Raw genomic sequence first — 16,256 nt, forward strand, 5'->3', positions numbered from 1 at the left:
CATGGACATGGAGAGTATACATGTGATCACAGAATAGAAATGCAATGAAAGGTTCATGCATTTCTATTAATACTACATGTTATTTGACTAATGTGTTATAGTTTAGAAAGGAATTTGACAGTCTATTGATATTCATCTTATGACAATTAGATGGACTAAAGCAGGGGTCTCAAACTCGCAGCCCACGGGCCGCATGCGGCCCGCTGAACAATTTTGTGCGGCCTGCAGACTAATCCACGAAGTTCAAAATATTTTGGATAAAATTAAGTAAGCCTAGGGGCCTACTTGTATTTTTCATTTCTCTAGCATCCTAGCTAGATATTAGCTTAGTTAACAGCAGTTGTGATGCGAACTACAGTTTCTGGTCGTTTTGTGACACCAAGTAAACTGCATGTACGATTGTGCTTGTTGTACTGATTTTTTTTTTGTTTTCAACTGCAGTGAGAAAAGTGTTGCATAATAGTTGCCTTTTGTAGACCTAGTGCAGCCCGCCGAACGGCTGTGATCTTGCTCTGTGGCCCACATGCTGAGTTGAGTTTGAGACCCCTGGACTAGAGTATCTGTTTTACAGATGAGAACACTGAGGCCTATGAGGGACAGTAACTTGTCTAAGGTCACATAGCAAATAACAAAGGCCCAAGAACCCAGGCTTTTGGACTCAATTAGTGTTCTTTTCCACCACCCTCTAGTTACTGCCAGGGGTAGGGGAGCTGTGGGAGTGAAGGTTGGAATGAGACCCTTGGGACCAGAGTGAGCAGTGGTTTGAATATGGGGCTGAGATGTCTGGGAGAACTGAATGTTAGGGAGATGACCCTAGTGCATAGGCATCTGGAAGGGCAGGTCCCAGGGAGGCTGTGGCAACACAGTGTGGTCCTGGAATGTGCAAACATGACTTGGTGCAGGAATGGAAAACCCAGAAGATCAGGTGAGGCAAAAGAGTTGGAAATAGGACAAGAGAAAGATGCTGGGGGCAGTATGGAAGGGGAAGCCAGGAGTTCTGCTTGTATGTGTGTGACTATGTGGATAGGGTTGTAGGGAAGTGTCCAGAAGCCAGCCAGAGCTTGGATTTGGACATCACCTGCCCAGAGGGGATTCCTGGAATCACAGAGGATGAGTATTTTGAGCCAGAAAGAGGAAAGGGCCAGCCCTGATTTACTAAGATAAACGTAGGGAAGGCTCTGTGTTCTGCTTAGCATTACAGGGAATATAAGATACATCTAGGGTGGAATTCACCAAGAGCATTTACAAAAAAAATTTGAGGTACTGCCTGACCTGTGGTGGCACACTGGTTAGAGCATCAACCTGGAACGTTGAGGTTGCCAGTTCAATACCCTGGGCTTGCCTGGTCAAGGCACATATGGGAGTTGATGCTTCCTGCTCCTCTCCCTTCTCTCTCTCTCCAAATATGACTAAGTAAAATAAAAAAAAAATAAGGTATTACAGCAGGGGGTAGCTTTATTTCAGTGATTTGGAGTATTACACTCACAATCCTGATAAGCAATTCTTTTATAGGCTTCAAGATACAATTGAATCCCAAAAGTTAAAAGTAAGAAAAAATAAAAGTCAAAGAACACTTAAGAGATGTAAGTGACAATTTCATTGGTAAATTCTAACATTGGGGAATTTCTAAACAAAAAAATTATTGATGAGTGCAAAGATTTAGCTACACAGTGTTGTTTGCATTATGAAAAAATGGAAATAACCTAAATGTCCTACAATAAGGGATTAACTGGGTAAATTTGAATTTATCCTTATGATAAAATAATATGTACCCATTGCAAATGATACTGCAGAAGTACATTTTATGGCATGGAATATGTATATATATACATATACACATATGGATGATTATCTGTGGGTTAATATAAAGTTCTTCTTTTAAAGCACTTTTCATAGTCTCCTGTTGCCTTTACAGGGTCATTTTGGTTGATCTCTCAAACTTCCTCTCCCTAATTTCATTCTTAATTTTCCAGTGGCTATTTCAGTTTCTTAGGGACAAGACAAACATCCATTTGCTGCACACAGAACAGACTTCACAACTCAGGAGCCAGTTGCTCAGAAGGTCTTGGTCTCTGTAGTGGGTCTCCATTCTCATCTGGTATTTAAAGCACTCCGATCCTTCCAGGCTCTAGGCACCTTCTATTTTGCTTAACACCAGCTAGGCTATTCCTCACAGTTTCTCCTGCCTCTGCCTCTCCTAGCTCCTGCACCTACCACCAGTTGGCTTAACCCATCCATTTCCTCTGTGGGAGGCAGTGGAGTGACTGGCAGGTGGAATGCTGCATCAATGTGTCTATTTATAGCCTGCATCATTACAACTGGGTGCTGCTGTGGAGGGAGAGCTGGGTTGAAAGCCTAACACAACCAGCAGAAGCCAGGAAGAACGATTTACTTCTGAGTCAGCAGCTTTGTGGGGGTGAAGGAAGGAGTCTGCTGGGCCAGAGTTCTGGATGGAAATGAACACTCAGCCCAGGCTCTAGGAGTACATAGGTAAGGCAAGGTCTAGTTGGGAGCACAAAAGTTAGCTAGCTGCCCTTCCCAAGGGGCCTGGGACCTGGGTTCCACAATTCTTTAGCTAGATCCAGGGCCTTGGCCAGCCCTAAGAAATTCTCCCATGCTACCCAGAACCTCTTCGGGCCAAGCCCTGAGGACCCAAAGACAACACCAACGCTGCCACTGAGGAGCTCCCACGCAAGGGCCTCGTGGGCTGTGGAGTTGGCCTAAGGCAGGACTGCTAGAAGGGACCAATGCTACCCCAACTCAGCTGTCCTGGTTTCTCTGAGACGAGTCTTTTCCCTTTCCCTCAGGCCGGCTGTGGGCAGTCCCAAGCATGCAGGTGGAGATGGGGGAGAGGTGTCTCCCTGGTCACTGAGACTAGGGATTTCGCAAACCATACAACATCTGCTGCCCAAGTGGGGCACGGTGCTTTACCGATATTATCTGTCACTCTACACCAGTGAGATAGGGCTATTTTGTAGTTGACGAAACTGAGGTCCCGAGTCCCTTAGCGGCTGGGATTTCCTCTCGCCCGGCAGCCGCGGGCAGCACCCCAGGCAGACCACGGTCTCCTTGACTTCCCCCCGGGCAGGTGAGTGACCTGGACGTGGGTCACCCCTCAAGAAGAGAGCAATGAGAGAGGGCTGAAACCCTCCCTTCTTGGCATCCCATTAGCACACTTGCGGAACCAGACTGGTTTTCAGGAATTCAATCTCGGTGTCTACTGTGAAGAAGGCGGCAGGTGCCCGGGTGACCCCCTCACCTGCGCTCCAGAGACTGACGTCTTCACCCCCAACCCCCCAAACCGAGAGGAGAGTAAGGAGATGGCTTCTGGAGCTAGCGGCCTGGGAGAATGAGGCCTGGGGGGGTAATTGCGGGCTGCTAGAGTTAGGCTTTCCAGGACAGCCTTTCTCGGAGACAAGCTGGGGTGGGGGCGGAGTGGGAGCTGGCGGGGCGGCGGCGGAGGGGGTGGGGAGGAGCAGCCGCCCTGTACTTCCCCTTAGCCGCTAGCTCTACAACAGCCTGATTTCCCCGAAATGATGGGGCGGCGCCGGCCAATGGGCGCCCTCGCGGCCCTCTGGAAGGCGGGGCCGAGCCTGGGCTGGGGAATCCCGCTAAGTGTTTAGATTGCTGGCCGGCGCCGCTGCCCTGGCAGAACGCGTCACTCCTTCGTCGAGGCAGGACGTGCGCCCGAGCTCCGCGAGCAGAGGCCAGCAGGAGCTGTTCCCAACCAAGGCCAGCAGTACCCAGCGGTACTGCGACCCGGGCATCCTCTGCTATCTCCCTACTTCCACCCGGAACCGTGCTCGCCGCGTCGGGACCTTTGGGCACAGCCGCCGACTCGCGCCCGCTGCAGAGGTGAGCCCGCCTTCGCCGCGGGGGGTACCGGTGGCATCGAACAAAGGCGCGCCGGGCACCAGGAAGTGGGGGGGCTGTAAACCCTAGTCGGGAGAGTCGCGGGCGCGCGGCGTTGCCTTGGTCCTCGCGCGGGCTCGGGAGGGCGCTGGAGGAGCGGCGGGCTGCAGCGCGGGAGGGCGGGCCGTGGCGTGGGCCGCCCACCAACCGAGGTTGCCGGCGCCCGGCTGCTTTTGCAAATTTGTGTGCGCAGAACCACCGGGGGCCTCTGGTCGGCAGGGTATGTGCGTTGCGCGCATCCACACCATTCATGCTCCGTGCCCCGTGCTCCGCGCGCAGGCCCCAGGTTTCAGGCTGTCTCTGCAGGTGGCAGGGGTTGGGACTTGCTGCCCTAGTTGGCTGCAGGATCTACCCCCGCCGGAGCAGCGAGAGGAGGCGCTACAGGTGTTCTTTGGTTCATTTAGCTAGCTTTTTGGCGTAGAATAGATGGGTGGGGGTAGGGGAGAGGATGTCTCCTGTGCAGGGTGACTGCTTGCCCATTAGGGATAGTGCACAGCCAGGGGCAGCAGTTCAAGTAGGGAAGTTTCTTGGCATCAGGCAAAAGAAGCCTCTCCCTTCCCAAAGGATCTGAATTTGGGAAGAAAAGTTCTGGTATTAAGATATGTGTATTTTGTCTCTTTCCTGCACATAAATCCTGCGACTATCAGTTGCATACCAGTCGCCTCCCAAGACTGTCCAGGAGGGGGTGAAGGAAGGGGCAGAATGGTTTGGCCCAAGATGCTGAAAGATTTGGAGGGCAGTCTTTTCTCAGTAAAAGCCTCCTCCCCCATGATTGTAGTACATGAAATCTGACTGAGGGCAGGGGAGGGTAACTGAATGACCTGGGGCGGTACGGGGCAGTGCCCAGGGGCTGCTCAAACAGACTCCCAACAGGAGCCTTCTGTTTTCTCTTTACAGCCAACATGCCCATCACTCGGATGCGCATGAGACCCTGGCTAGAGATGCAGATTAATTCCAACCAAATCCCAGGGCTGATCTGGATTAATAAAGTGAGTGTAACTCTTTGGGTTTTCTGCTACATTTTAACTCATGTTCTTTAGGGCAGTATTCCCAAACCCCCCGGGCCGCAGACCGGTACTGGTCCGTGGGCCATTTGGTACCAGTCCGCAGAGAAAGAATAAATAACTTACATTATTTTCATTTTATTTATATTTAAGTGTGAACAATGTTTTATTTTTAAAAAATGACCGAATTCCCTCTGTTACATCTATCTAATACTCACTCTTTTTTTTTTTTTTTAAAGATTTTATTTATTCATTATAGAGAGGGGAGAGAGAGAGAGAGAGAGAGAGAGAGAAGGGGGGAGGAGCAGAAAGCATCAACTCCCGTATGTGCCTTGACTAGGCAAGCCTAGGGTTTTGAACCAGCAACCTCAGCATTTCCAGGTTGACACTTTAAGACTCACTCTTGTCGGACGCTTGTCTCGGTCACGTTATACATTTATCTGTCCCACCCTAAAGGCTGGTCTGTGAAAATATTTTCTGACATTAAACCGGTCCGTGGCCCAAAAAAGGTTGGGGAGCACTACTTTAGGGGACCAAAGCTTCAGATGCAGCTCAAAAAGGGAAGTGATACGGAGGAGGCAGATGTGTTTCCCAGTACAGTGACAGGTCCTGCATGCAGGGAGTGTGCATGGCCTGGCCCTGGGCCCCACTTTCCTGACTTCTGCCTTCCTTTCTTTTAGAGGTAAGGACAGGGAACCCACCCAAGGCCACTGAGTGTCCAGTATCTGAAGAGCTGGAGTTCTGGTCTCTCGTGAGGGAGACTCCTACACATATAGCAACAGATGGCACTGCCGACAGGTGACCCAAGAATTAACCTTACAGCAGTTGCCCAGGCCCAGGAAACTTCTAACTGGTGCATAGAGGCCAACACAGACCCTGCAGACTTAGTAATAATAATATTCATAATAGCTGCTGCTTACTATACTTACTACAAGTGAGTGTGGCACCTTGCTAAGTACGTTACTTACATTGTGTCATTTAAACTTCAAAATGGTCCTGTGAGGTAGATCCCATTAATATACCCATTTTCAGATAAGGAAACACGGGTACTGAGAAGTAGATAATGGCTTTGATGCCAAGACTTGAACCTGAGCAGTTTGACTCAGAAATTCATACCGTTAACCACCAGTATTGAGAACAGTGAGACCTTAGTCTTTATATTTGTCACTGTGTTTTCTAGTTTCACAGAAAACAGTGAGGGAAAAGAAGTACAGTGATAGTGCCAGGGTCACACAGGTAGTCAGCATCCAAGTCTGGCCCAGGGTTTCCTGAGATGTATGGCCAGAACCCCCAGTGTGGAAGCCAGTGGCCCCAGGTGTCCTGAGCAGCCCTATGTAATGGACAGAGTTCTCGTTTCCTGTTGGTGCTGACAAGCCAGAGAAGCATCTAGCACATCTGTAACAGGCAGAGGGAGATCTTTCTGAGCTGATGATGCCACAGCTCATCAGAACCCATCTGATAGATCCAGAGTGATGCAGCCTGGTTAAGCCAATCTCAGGATGGGTCAAGCCAAGCCAGCTGTCAGGTTGAAAAGAGGAAGTCAGCCTTTTCCCAGACCAAAAGCCTGTGGTCTCTGAGCTTACACAACCTTGTCTTTGTGTGTGTGTGTGTGTGTGTGTGTGTGTGTGTGTGTGTGTGTTCAGGAGGAGAGGATCTTCCAGATCCCATGGAAGCACGCTGCCAAACATGGCTGGGACATCAACAAGGATGCCTGTCTGTTTCGGAGCTGGGCCATTCACACAGGTGCGTGATTGTTGCCCAGGAGGAGTCAGGGAGAGGACAAGGGAAGGCATTTCTGTTAACACAGAGGCTCTTCACCGGTTCACTGAGCTCTCTGTGATGGCCTAGAGAAATCAAGGGTGGGCAGAGGGCAGACCTGTGTTTCTGTGGAGAGGGGCCACCATTTCATGGAGTTTGTGGCTGGATTAAAGTTCTCCTTGGCAAAAGTAGCTGTGAGCCAGGATATTAAAAGAGACCCAGACCTTCTTTTTTCTTGATGTTGACCAAGGTCGTTGGCCCAAGGCCCATGTGGCTTCCTTTTAGCCTTGAAGAATGAGGTTCTTGGCTGGTCTCAGACCAGTTAGCCCGATTATCAGTAACTATTCTTTGATGTTTACTGTGTACCCGTTCCCATGTTTGGAATGATCAAGTAAGCCTCAGTCCCTGCCCTCTGGCTGCTGACAGCTCAAGCAGGGAATCTGGGCATGGTCTAGGACTAAGAGCACTTTTGGGTATATGGCCCTTCTAGTGCTTCCAGCTGGGCTTTCAGTGAGGTCTGCTGGATGTGTTTCTACAAGTCTGAGCATTTGAGAAGCCCCAGGGTGCAGGGCCTGCAGAGTGTCATGCAAGAATACCTGCTGGTTGACCAGGAGGCTCTCTGGCAGCACGAGAGCTTTGGAAACTGTTGCCTTCCTCCTCCCAGGGCAGGGGGCAGCTGAGGATCCCCACCTATGGCCCTGATGATCCCCTTCACTCTCCTGCCCACTAGGCCGATACAAAGCAGGGGAAAAGGAGCCTGATCCTAAGACGTGGAAGGCCAACTTTCGCTGTGCCATGAACTCCCTGCCGGACATTGAGGAGGTAAAGGACCAGAGCAGGAACAAAGGCAGCTCAGCTGTGCGGGTGTACCGGATGCTCCCACCCCTCACCAAGAACCAAAGGAAAGGTATCCAAGGACTCTGGGCCCTCAGGAAGCCTGCAGGGAGGGAGGGAGGAGAGGAGGGAGGGTGGCAGGCAACTGGGGCTGGTGTGCCTATACCAAAGCTGACAGCCTATCTCCGCCACAGAGAGAAAGTCCAAGTTCAACCGAGACGCTAAGAGCAAGGCCAAGAGAAAGGTGAGTGTGGTCCTAAGCAGCCGGTCTTCGGCCACCTGAGTCAGGCTGGGCAGTGGAAAAGTGCCACAGCAGCCTGGCCTAAGCTATTTTCCTTCTGCAGTCATATGGGGAGTCCAGCCCTGATACCTTCTCCGATGGCCTCAGCAGCTCTACCCTGCCTGATGACCATAGCAGCTACACAGCTCAGGGCTACATGGGGCAAGACTTGGAGGTTGAGCGGGCCCTTACTCCAGGTAAGATGGGCCAGGCCTGGCAGGGACCACATGGGTTGGGGCGGGGGGGATGACTCTTTCTCTTGGGTCTAGGAGACATCATGCTTTTAGGTGGTGGCCTATTGGAGCAGGCTGCAGGGTAAGGGATGCTGGGTGTCTTGCAAACTAAGAAAGCACACAGCTCTAACGTGTGATTTCTGCTGTCCTGAAGCACTGTCACCGTGTGCTGTCAGTAGCACTCTCCCTGACTGGCACGTGCCAGTGGAAATTGTGCCGGACAGCACCAGTGACCTGTACAACTTCCAGGTGTCACCCATGCCTTCCGTCTCTGAAGGTTTGTGCTTCTGGGGCCTGGCCTTCATGCCTGTTTGGGTCTTGGGAAGGGTTTCCTGGGGGAGAAAAGATGCTCAGAACTACATCTGGCTCAGAGCTGACTGGCGGGCTAGAGGGAGGGGGCCAGGGGCTGCATTTTGGTCTAAGGTTGCTGGTTCCCGTGGCTCCTCTGTAGCCCAGTCACCCACGGTGAGGAAGAAAGCGAGGGGGTGGGAAGAGGTGTGGCTTCAGGATTTGGGAGGCTGAGTTACTAGGAGAGTGTCCTGTTCTGGAATTTCCATGGCAGGCAGATGTCCACTGGGAGTATGTGTATGTGTGCATGTGCATGTATGAGTGAAGGGACAGGGGCACTGATGGGGCTGGAAGTGTAGGTCAAGCCTGGCTGACCGCCAACTTCTCTACTATTCCCTATCCACAGCCACAACAGATGAAGACGAGGAAGGGAAATTACCTGAGGACATCATGAAGGTAAAGCTTTTTCCTCTCAGGGCACTCTTTTGAAGTCGCTGCAGCTCAGTAAGGAGAGGGAACTGCTGTGACCTGGCTGCTTGCATAGTGCCATGTCTACATGGCTGGCAACCACCGCCCTATTGGCTGGTGGGAAACACACTGGAAGTGGGGACAGGCGGGGGGCCTGATTTCCAGCAGACTGTCCTGAGCAGGCCTCAGGGCTCAGACAGCTCTGAGTCAGCCACCATCAGGACCAGGGCCCTGGCCTGCGTCCTCCGCCCCAACATGCCTCAGCCCTGCTAGTCAGAAGTGCACACATCAGGTTTCAATAATCAGCCTTGGGGATCTGTAATATCGTGGCTTTTTTTTTCCACATTATCTTTGGGGCTTCTTTTTCTGTTTCAATTTTAAAAGTGCATATAAAAACGTTTTTGCAGTAGCTGTATACAGGCTCTGCTCCATCAGCAGAGAAAATTGGGACATGAGCATCATTCTTACATCATTCTTATCTCTAGCTTTTCTCGTCGTCTTTTCTTGACTTACTATACTAGCCATTTCTTTAAGCCACGCTCCCAGTTGTCATGTCCTCCCAGCTGGGAGGAAAGTCTTAGAGATTCAGTACCAGGGGTTGATGTGGGAATGTGAGTCCAGGGCAGACCCTCACCTCCCAGGCCCCTGTCCTAAGTAAGCTCCTCGTCTGCATCCATCTGAGGATGTGAAAATGGCCAAGGGTGTGATCCTGGCTGGAAGCGTTGGTTCATTGAAGGGAAGGCCACAAGATGAGTCTGCACTGGCAGTGAGCTGATAGCTTCTTATGTCTATGTCCCCAGCTCTTGGAGCAGGAGCAGTCAGAGTGGCAGCCGACAAATGTGGATGGGAAGGGGTACCTTCTCAATGAACCTGGGGCCCAGCCCACCTCTGTTTATGGAGACTTCAGTTGCAAGGAGGAGCCAGACAGCCTTGGGGGTAAGGAGCCCCCCTGCTGGAGAAGGGAGAGCCATGTGGGAGTGGCAGAAGGGGAAGGCTTGGGACTACGGCCAGGGAGCAGCAGAGGTAAACATCCTTCTTCAACTTATCTGGGTACAGCCAGCATGCAAATTAACTGTTGCTCCCATGTCCTTAAGTTTGCCTAAAGGTGAGGGGTGTTGCAGCCATGGGTTGGACAGCAAAGGCTGCTGTGTCTGTGGTCTTCAGGGATGGAGGTGGGGGAGAATACATCTCCTCCCTTCTCTCTATCCTCACACAACCTTCTTCACGTCTTCTAGGAGATATCGGGCTGAGCCTACAGCGTGTCTTCACAGACCTGAAGAATATGGACACCAGTTGGTTGGACAGTCTTCTGCCCCCAGTCAGGCTTCCCTCCATCCAGGCCATTCCTTGTGCACCATAGCTGGGCCTGTGGCTCGGCCCTTTTGCTCTCCTAGGTGAGCAGGACCTGCCATCATGGTGGCTGTGGTGCAGGGAAGCAGGACTCCTGTGGGCCCCTTGACATCCAAAATGTGACCCTACTGCCAAGTGGGGCTGGAGCCACCCTCCTTGGGATAGCAGCTTCCTGGGCCTGGCAGGCCAGGGCCTGGGCTCATCTTGTGGGTAAAGCTGGCCCTGCCTCTTAGGAAGCTGGGGTTCTGAGACTGGTGTCAGGTGGAGGTCTCAGACAGGAATCAGCCCTCCAGATGTCCCCTCAGCCCCGCTACCTGGAGAGGGTCTGGCTGTCACTCAGCTGACCTGAGGGAACAGACCAGTGACTTCAGAAAAGCACAGCACCAATCCCAGGGCTGGCTCTGCACTAAGAGACAATTGCACTAAGTAAATCCTATTCCCAAAGAGCACCTCCCTCCCAGCTGAGCCCTGGGGACTCTTCCAAAGCCAGTGGAATGTGAAGGAGAAATGGGCCCTGTGGGACAGTGTCCCCAGCCTCAGGAGCTCTGCCCTGCTCCCTGTGCAGGTGGAGGGGCCTGGGGGAAAGCACTTTTTCTTGTGGACCTGGCCACATTTCTCATCAGAGGTGTACACTAACATTCCCCACAGGCTCTCAGCCTTTGTGCTTATTTATAAGTGCCTTGCCCTGCGCCTACCTGCCTCCTCAGCAGGCCCAGGGAGGGAAGTGTGAGCGCCTTGATGTGACTTTCAAAATTGGAAAAGGCTTCTAACCACTAAGTCATGTGTGACCACATATGCACATGTGTGTAAATATGTACATTGTCTTTTTATAAAACTAATTGTTCTAAGGAGTGTGACCTTTTATTTAGAAATTTCTCTAGAGACATTCTGATGGACTCATTCTTGGCATCCTACCTGAGCAGACTGTGGGGTGAGGTGACATGCACCCATTGCAGAATCCTTTCACTTAAGTTCACGGAGAAGGTGGCAGGAGGAGGGGCCAGCCTTGGCACAGGGACATGCTCATGTAAATATAGTCACGTGCCCTTGGCTTTAGAGACATGGCTGTGAGTTGAATTTGGGCTCCTGAGGGCTGGGGAGTATTAAGTATTGAGTTCTGAGGAGTGAACCGCAGACTATACGTCCTGCTGAACTCAAAGCAAGTTCCCTCAGGTGCCAGTCCCCAAAGTTAACAATTGGTACAGCACAGGCATGGCTAATCTTAACAGACACCAGCTCAGAAAGGTCCCGAGGCTGCTGTGCCGGGTATCACTTGCTGTCCGGTTCCTGCAGAGATGGGGATGTGCTCTCTGTGCTGTCCAGTACAGTCAGCAGTAGAAGAGTCACATGTGCCAGCTGAGTACTTGAAATGTGACCAGTGCAATGCAGGAACCAAATTTTAAATTTTATTAGTTAAAATTTATATAGTCACATATGACTAGTATCTACCATATGGGTCAGTAGAGGAAGATACTGGATTGGGAACAGATTTGAGGGTGTGGGATCCAAAAGAACTCGGGACAGGGGCTTGGGGCTATTTACCTGCTAATTCAAGAGTATTTTACTGTTTTGCCAGCCAACAATAACCATCGGTGCTTAATGCCAGCCCTGCACTGCACTGTGAAACAGGTCCGTGCACAAATGTCTTAGGAAACCTTAGATGACCTTACTTAAAGCAGGTTTCCCTCCTCCGTGTCTTTGCAGGGTCTGGGTTGGCTAATGCACACAGAATCTCTTTGAAGGGGTATATTTGATCAGTGGTTCTGAAAACCACAGGCTGGGAACCACTGACATACGGCAAAGCTCCCTTCAGATAAGGCCTGTGTCGCAGCAATGTGTGAGGGCGAGAGGTTTGGATATGGGCTTTTTGGGCCTTTTTTCATCTTGCTTCCCAGTCTCTGGCCCTGGGTCATAAACAGCCACCCAGTGTAGGCAGGCTAGCCAGGAAAGCCAGCTGGTATCACTAGCATCATCTAGGGAATGAGGCCATTGCAGTACGGGGTTGCTGAGGGAAACCAAGCCCTGTACAGACACCTTCCATATCCTTAGTCCCAGAAATCACTTGCACTGTGGTCCCCATTTTGGACCCAGCCCTCTGTGAGGAGTATGGGCCCTTGGTGGAAAGGGAAGGCTGAGTGAGAAAATGATGAGAAAACTGGAAAATGGGCAAAGGTCAGTTTGACTTCCTCTATCAAGCTCAAGAAGTGTTTTCTGACCTTGGACATGCAGCGTGAGTGTCAGATGGCTTCATGCTGGGAGAGCTATTTTGCATGGGGATGCCTAGACAGACCCCAATCTCAAGCCTTGCCCATCAGAAGATACAGACGGATTTTTTCAAGAGTAGCCTCACCTATAGGCAGAGGGATGGATGAGATGACCTTTCCCAGCTCCTCCAGAGCCCAGCCCTTACTGAGAAATATTAGATTGGGGTGACTAGCCTCTTGTAGGTTCTAACTGGGGGCTTGGCAAGGTCTTCTAAAGGGTGGTTTTTTCAGATGAGAATGGCTGGGGGTGACGTGAAGCCAGGTAAAGGGTACTAAAAAGGAATGGAGGGGAAGGGACACAACCCAGAGCAAGCAGAGACTGATTCTACCTTTACTCTCCTCCTGCAACCTCATCCCCGACAGAGTGTATTGAAGTGGGTGTGTTGAAATCCCAGGTAGCCGTGGAAACCTCAAGTTCTAATATGCCAAGCTTATTACTTGTAAATTACTAAAAAGGGAGGGGAATTCCATCCTTCAGCCCCCAATCTACAGAGCCAAGCTGGAGTTTTGAGCTCCTCCAGCTCTTCTTATTCCAAAACAATTGGGATCAACTCCTTGGAATGTCCTGTACCTCCGACCCCTCACAATGGACCTGGGTCCCAGGTACTAGGCATGGAGGAGTTAGTGTGAAATACAGCCAGGATGGTGAGCTGTCTCACCACACTCTGCCAAGGACTTCAGCCTCTGCCTAACAGGAAAGACAGTAAGTCTGAGCGCTCACCTAAGGGTGATGGCAGCTGACACTAATTCATCAGTTCAAGGGTGCCACATCAGTGGAGCAACATCAGCATAATCTGAGCCAAATTTGGGCATAATTTAAGATCATTCTAAGGGTCTGCCAATGCTTTTGTGGGTCATTCCAAGAGTTTCAGCCTAAGCACTAAAAGTGAAAGCTCTTGGCTTAGGGAGCTAGGAGATCATTGAAAACTTTTGTTTTGTTTGGTGTCTGATGATATCACTGCCATCAAAGACCCCTTTCCATTGGGTTAAACTGGCAAAGTGAGGCTAGAACTCCTGCCAAGTCTACAGATGTTCAAAAGTACTTCTGGTTAGTTACAGAGTTTCCTTGCTTTACTGCAAAGGTGTCACTTTAATTGGGCTGGTTTATTCATTTAGCTCACTTGGCAATAGGAAGAAAGCTACAGGCTAATATACTAGCTGCCCATACAGAGGCTCACAGTGGCAAAAGATCTTTAGGGAAGTGAGGTGCAAACTATCCCTTCTTGGTATATTGGTTTTCAACATCTTTCAAAGTACCACATGTAGGTTAAGAGCTTTCTCAGACTGCTCTGGAAATCTCTGGTGGGGACTGCTGATGACAGAACTGGTCCTAGGAGGTCTGGGGCCTGGTGATGATGGAGTCCTTTCCTCTGGGAGTGATGTCCCCTGGCTGGTGGAGCTGGTCATGCTCAGGCTGTCATTCTCTGGACCCATTTGTTCGTCTTTTACACTGTTAGCACAGATCCCGAAATCCTTGTGTTAGTGGGGAACAAGGAGCCCTGTTAGAGCATTCAGGAAGCTTCTGTCTCTGTCACACATAATTGTTTTTCTTTTGGTAATGCCTTTTCAACTTGGGCATGACAAACCCTCCATTAAGAGGGTGCCTGAAATTCATCAGAACGCTGCACTAACCTTTCCCCACTTGTACCAGTGGTCACAGGGACAGGAGCCTGGGTAGGGAGAATGTGGAGCTGGTGTACTCTCTTTCCCAGGAGTGAAAGTTCTGGGCAGAGTGGGACTTGCCTTTGTCAGCCAGGACTCCATAGTGAGGCCAAATCTAAGGCAGCACAAAGGAATAGCTGGTTGGCCATGTGGCTTTCTTACCTCCAGGTGGCTCCCCAGAAACCCCTTTCTGCTGATTTTCCAGGGATGGGGATTTAGAGAAGAAGCCCCTACTTCTGCAGGCTCCATGGTGAGGTGGGCCTAGAGAGTCTATTCAACTGGGGAGAGCTGAATTTCAACTGGGGAGATACCGAAGGCAGTGAAGCAAGGACATGGGGACCGAGCTAGAGGAGAGGCAGATGTGTACCATTCCTTACCTAGCTCCATGAGCTCAGAAATGGACAGAACTGGAGAGGACCTCAGAGTCTGGCTGGGTAATGATGACATGGTCCTCCAGTGCTCATGTTGCACCAGGCACCATGCCAAGCACCCCATACATACCATGACACTGGCACTCACCACAGCCCCTTGTTCACAGACCAGAAAACTAAAGCTCACTGCCATGAGGCACTGCCTAAGATGACTCAGCTAATCTGTAAGGGGCCTGGATTCTGACTGACATCTGTCTGTGCCCAGAATGCAGACTGCTTCCACAATATCAGGCTGCCTGCAGAGGAGGAAACAGACCTGGGGAGGAAGTTCAGGAGAGCTTGCCTGGAAGCAGAACACTAGCACCTCAAGCCAAGAAGCTCTGGACGTTGTATAGGACTCCGCCCCTGACTTCAGTTCTCATGACCTCCCCTCCTCCAGGGGACATGGCTCTGCTGCTACAGGCCCCAGGGCCCCAGTGGGGTAGGGCTTGGCTTGGTTCTCAAGGGGAGCGATGCCCCACCTATGCCCTGGAAGCCACCTGCTGTTTGGAGGGGTGGGGGCCCCAGGAGTGTGGGACACAGACTGTCTGTAATTTGGCCTCAGTGCAGGGGACAGCTCTGCCACACATCTGTTTGTGAACCGGCTCCCAGCTCCAGGGGACTCTGGCCTGTTAGCCCTTATCTCAGCTCCAGGAATCAAAGAGGACTTTACAGTGTGTTTGAGCAATGTGATGAGAGTTATCCTGTCCTGCTCAAAACCAGACCCTTTGCTGGGCCCAGGGGTCCTCAGAGGTCTGACTCTGGTGACTGTACTAGCTAGGACCACCTGAGGTGCATCCTAAGTGCCAGCCACATGGCTGGGGTCACCCTGTGGCTGCCGTGAGTCCAATCCTGGCTTCTTGGTCCCTGAAAGAAGCCAGCACTTCTGACAGCTGGCTGGTTGCTGCCCCACACCAGGAGGGCACTCAGACTCACTTGCAGGCTTCCTGCGGACCCAGCTGAGAGCAGTCAGGTGGGTCCCTCACTTCTATCTCTAGCCAAATGCCTTATGTTGGCCTGGGTCCCCTTCTTGGTTTCTGCCCTCTGCTTTCCTTACGGCTGGGTGGCTGTGGGGCATCCACTGCTTCTCCTCACAGCCTCTGCCTGGTCTGCCCAGAGCTAGGGCAAGAGCAGCGTGTTCTTCCAGCATTCAAGTACTCAGCTGCACCTTTGCTCAGAGAGCTGAATCGTGTACCCAGGGCCTTGGTGACAAATGAGTCCTGGGGTGGTGGTGGGGGGGGGGGAGTTGGTGGGCCAGGCTTTTCTCAGAAGGCAGACTTCATGGAATAAGGGAGTCATGAAACACAGAGGTGTGTTGGGGATCAGGGATAGATAAGGACGGAGTCATTAAGCCAGAAGAGCTATTAGTTTTCTAAACTTAAGGACAAGTCAAGGAGTTCTGTCACATTGGCCACATTGGTGCAACGGCGGCCGGGGTGGGGAGGCTGCCTTGCCTGTGGAGCCGAAGGGTGGCCGCCTCTGCTTGGAGGGAGGGCTGCCTCCCTGTGCTGCTTGTTGGCTTGCCAGGTTGGGGGAGGAGCTGCATGTCAGGCTGCCAAGAGCCACGGCATGTGCTGGGCAGGCAGGTGTGGGAGTTGGACTCCCACACAGGAGCTGGGGGTTGGGTGGGGCACAGAAGGGCCTGGAGGGGTGAGCAGCTTTCCAAGACTCAGAACATCCCAGGACTGTTCATCACCTCCCTTCTGTCACGAACTGGCAGCAGTCAGGGTTCTCAGCCCAGAAGACCATTTGCCCCCTCTTGAGGGGCCTGCCTCAGGTCACTTGGGAGGACC

The 16,256-nt window shown here is 51.5% G+C and overlaps 1 protein-coding gene across 3 annotated transcripts; it reads left to right on the forward strand.

The window, feature by feature from the left end:
- The first annotated feature begins 3,625 nt into the window (after window positions 1-3,625).
- IRF1 (interferon regulatory factor 1) lies at window positions 3,626-15,675 on the forward strand. Of its 3 annotated transcripts, none has more exons than XM_066278381.1 (11): window positions 3,626-3,855; window positions 4,810-4,901; window positions 6,560-6,659; window positions 7,405-7,581; window positions 7,703-7,752; window positions 7,853-7,985; window positions 8,176-8,298; window positions 8,716-8,765; window positions 9,578-9,713; window positions 10,013-10,171; window positions 14,690-15,675. In XM_066278381.1, the coding sequence occupies exons 2-10, from the start codon at window positions 4,815-4,817 to the stop codon at window positions 10,135-10,137; spliced, it is 981 nt and encodes a 326-aa protein (XP_066134478.1). In that variant the 5' UTR covers window positions 3,626-3,855; window positions 4,810-4,814; the 3' UTR covers window positions 10,138-10,171; window positions 14,690-15,675. The 3 variants fall into 3 exon arrangements, with proteins under 3 accessions (XP_066134478.1, XP_066134480.1, XP_066134477.1); XM_066278383.1 differs by lacking the exon at window positions 14,690-15,675 and adding an exon at window positions 14,592-14,614; XM_066278380.1 differs by lacking the exon at window positions 14,690-15,675 and having other exon boundaries at window positions 3,627-3,855; window positions 10,013-10,975.
- The last annotated feature ends 581 nt before the right edge of the window (window positions 15,676-16,256 follow it).

This window comes from Saccopteryx bilineata, chromosome 4 (assembly GCF_036850765.1).
Source record: "Saccopteryx bilineata isolate mSacBil1 chromosome 4, mSacBil1_pri_phased_curated, whole genome shotgun sequence".
Classification (NCBI taxonomy): Eukaryota; Metazoa; Chordata; class Mammalia; order Chiroptera; family Emballonuridae; genus Saccopteryx; species Saccopteryx bilineata.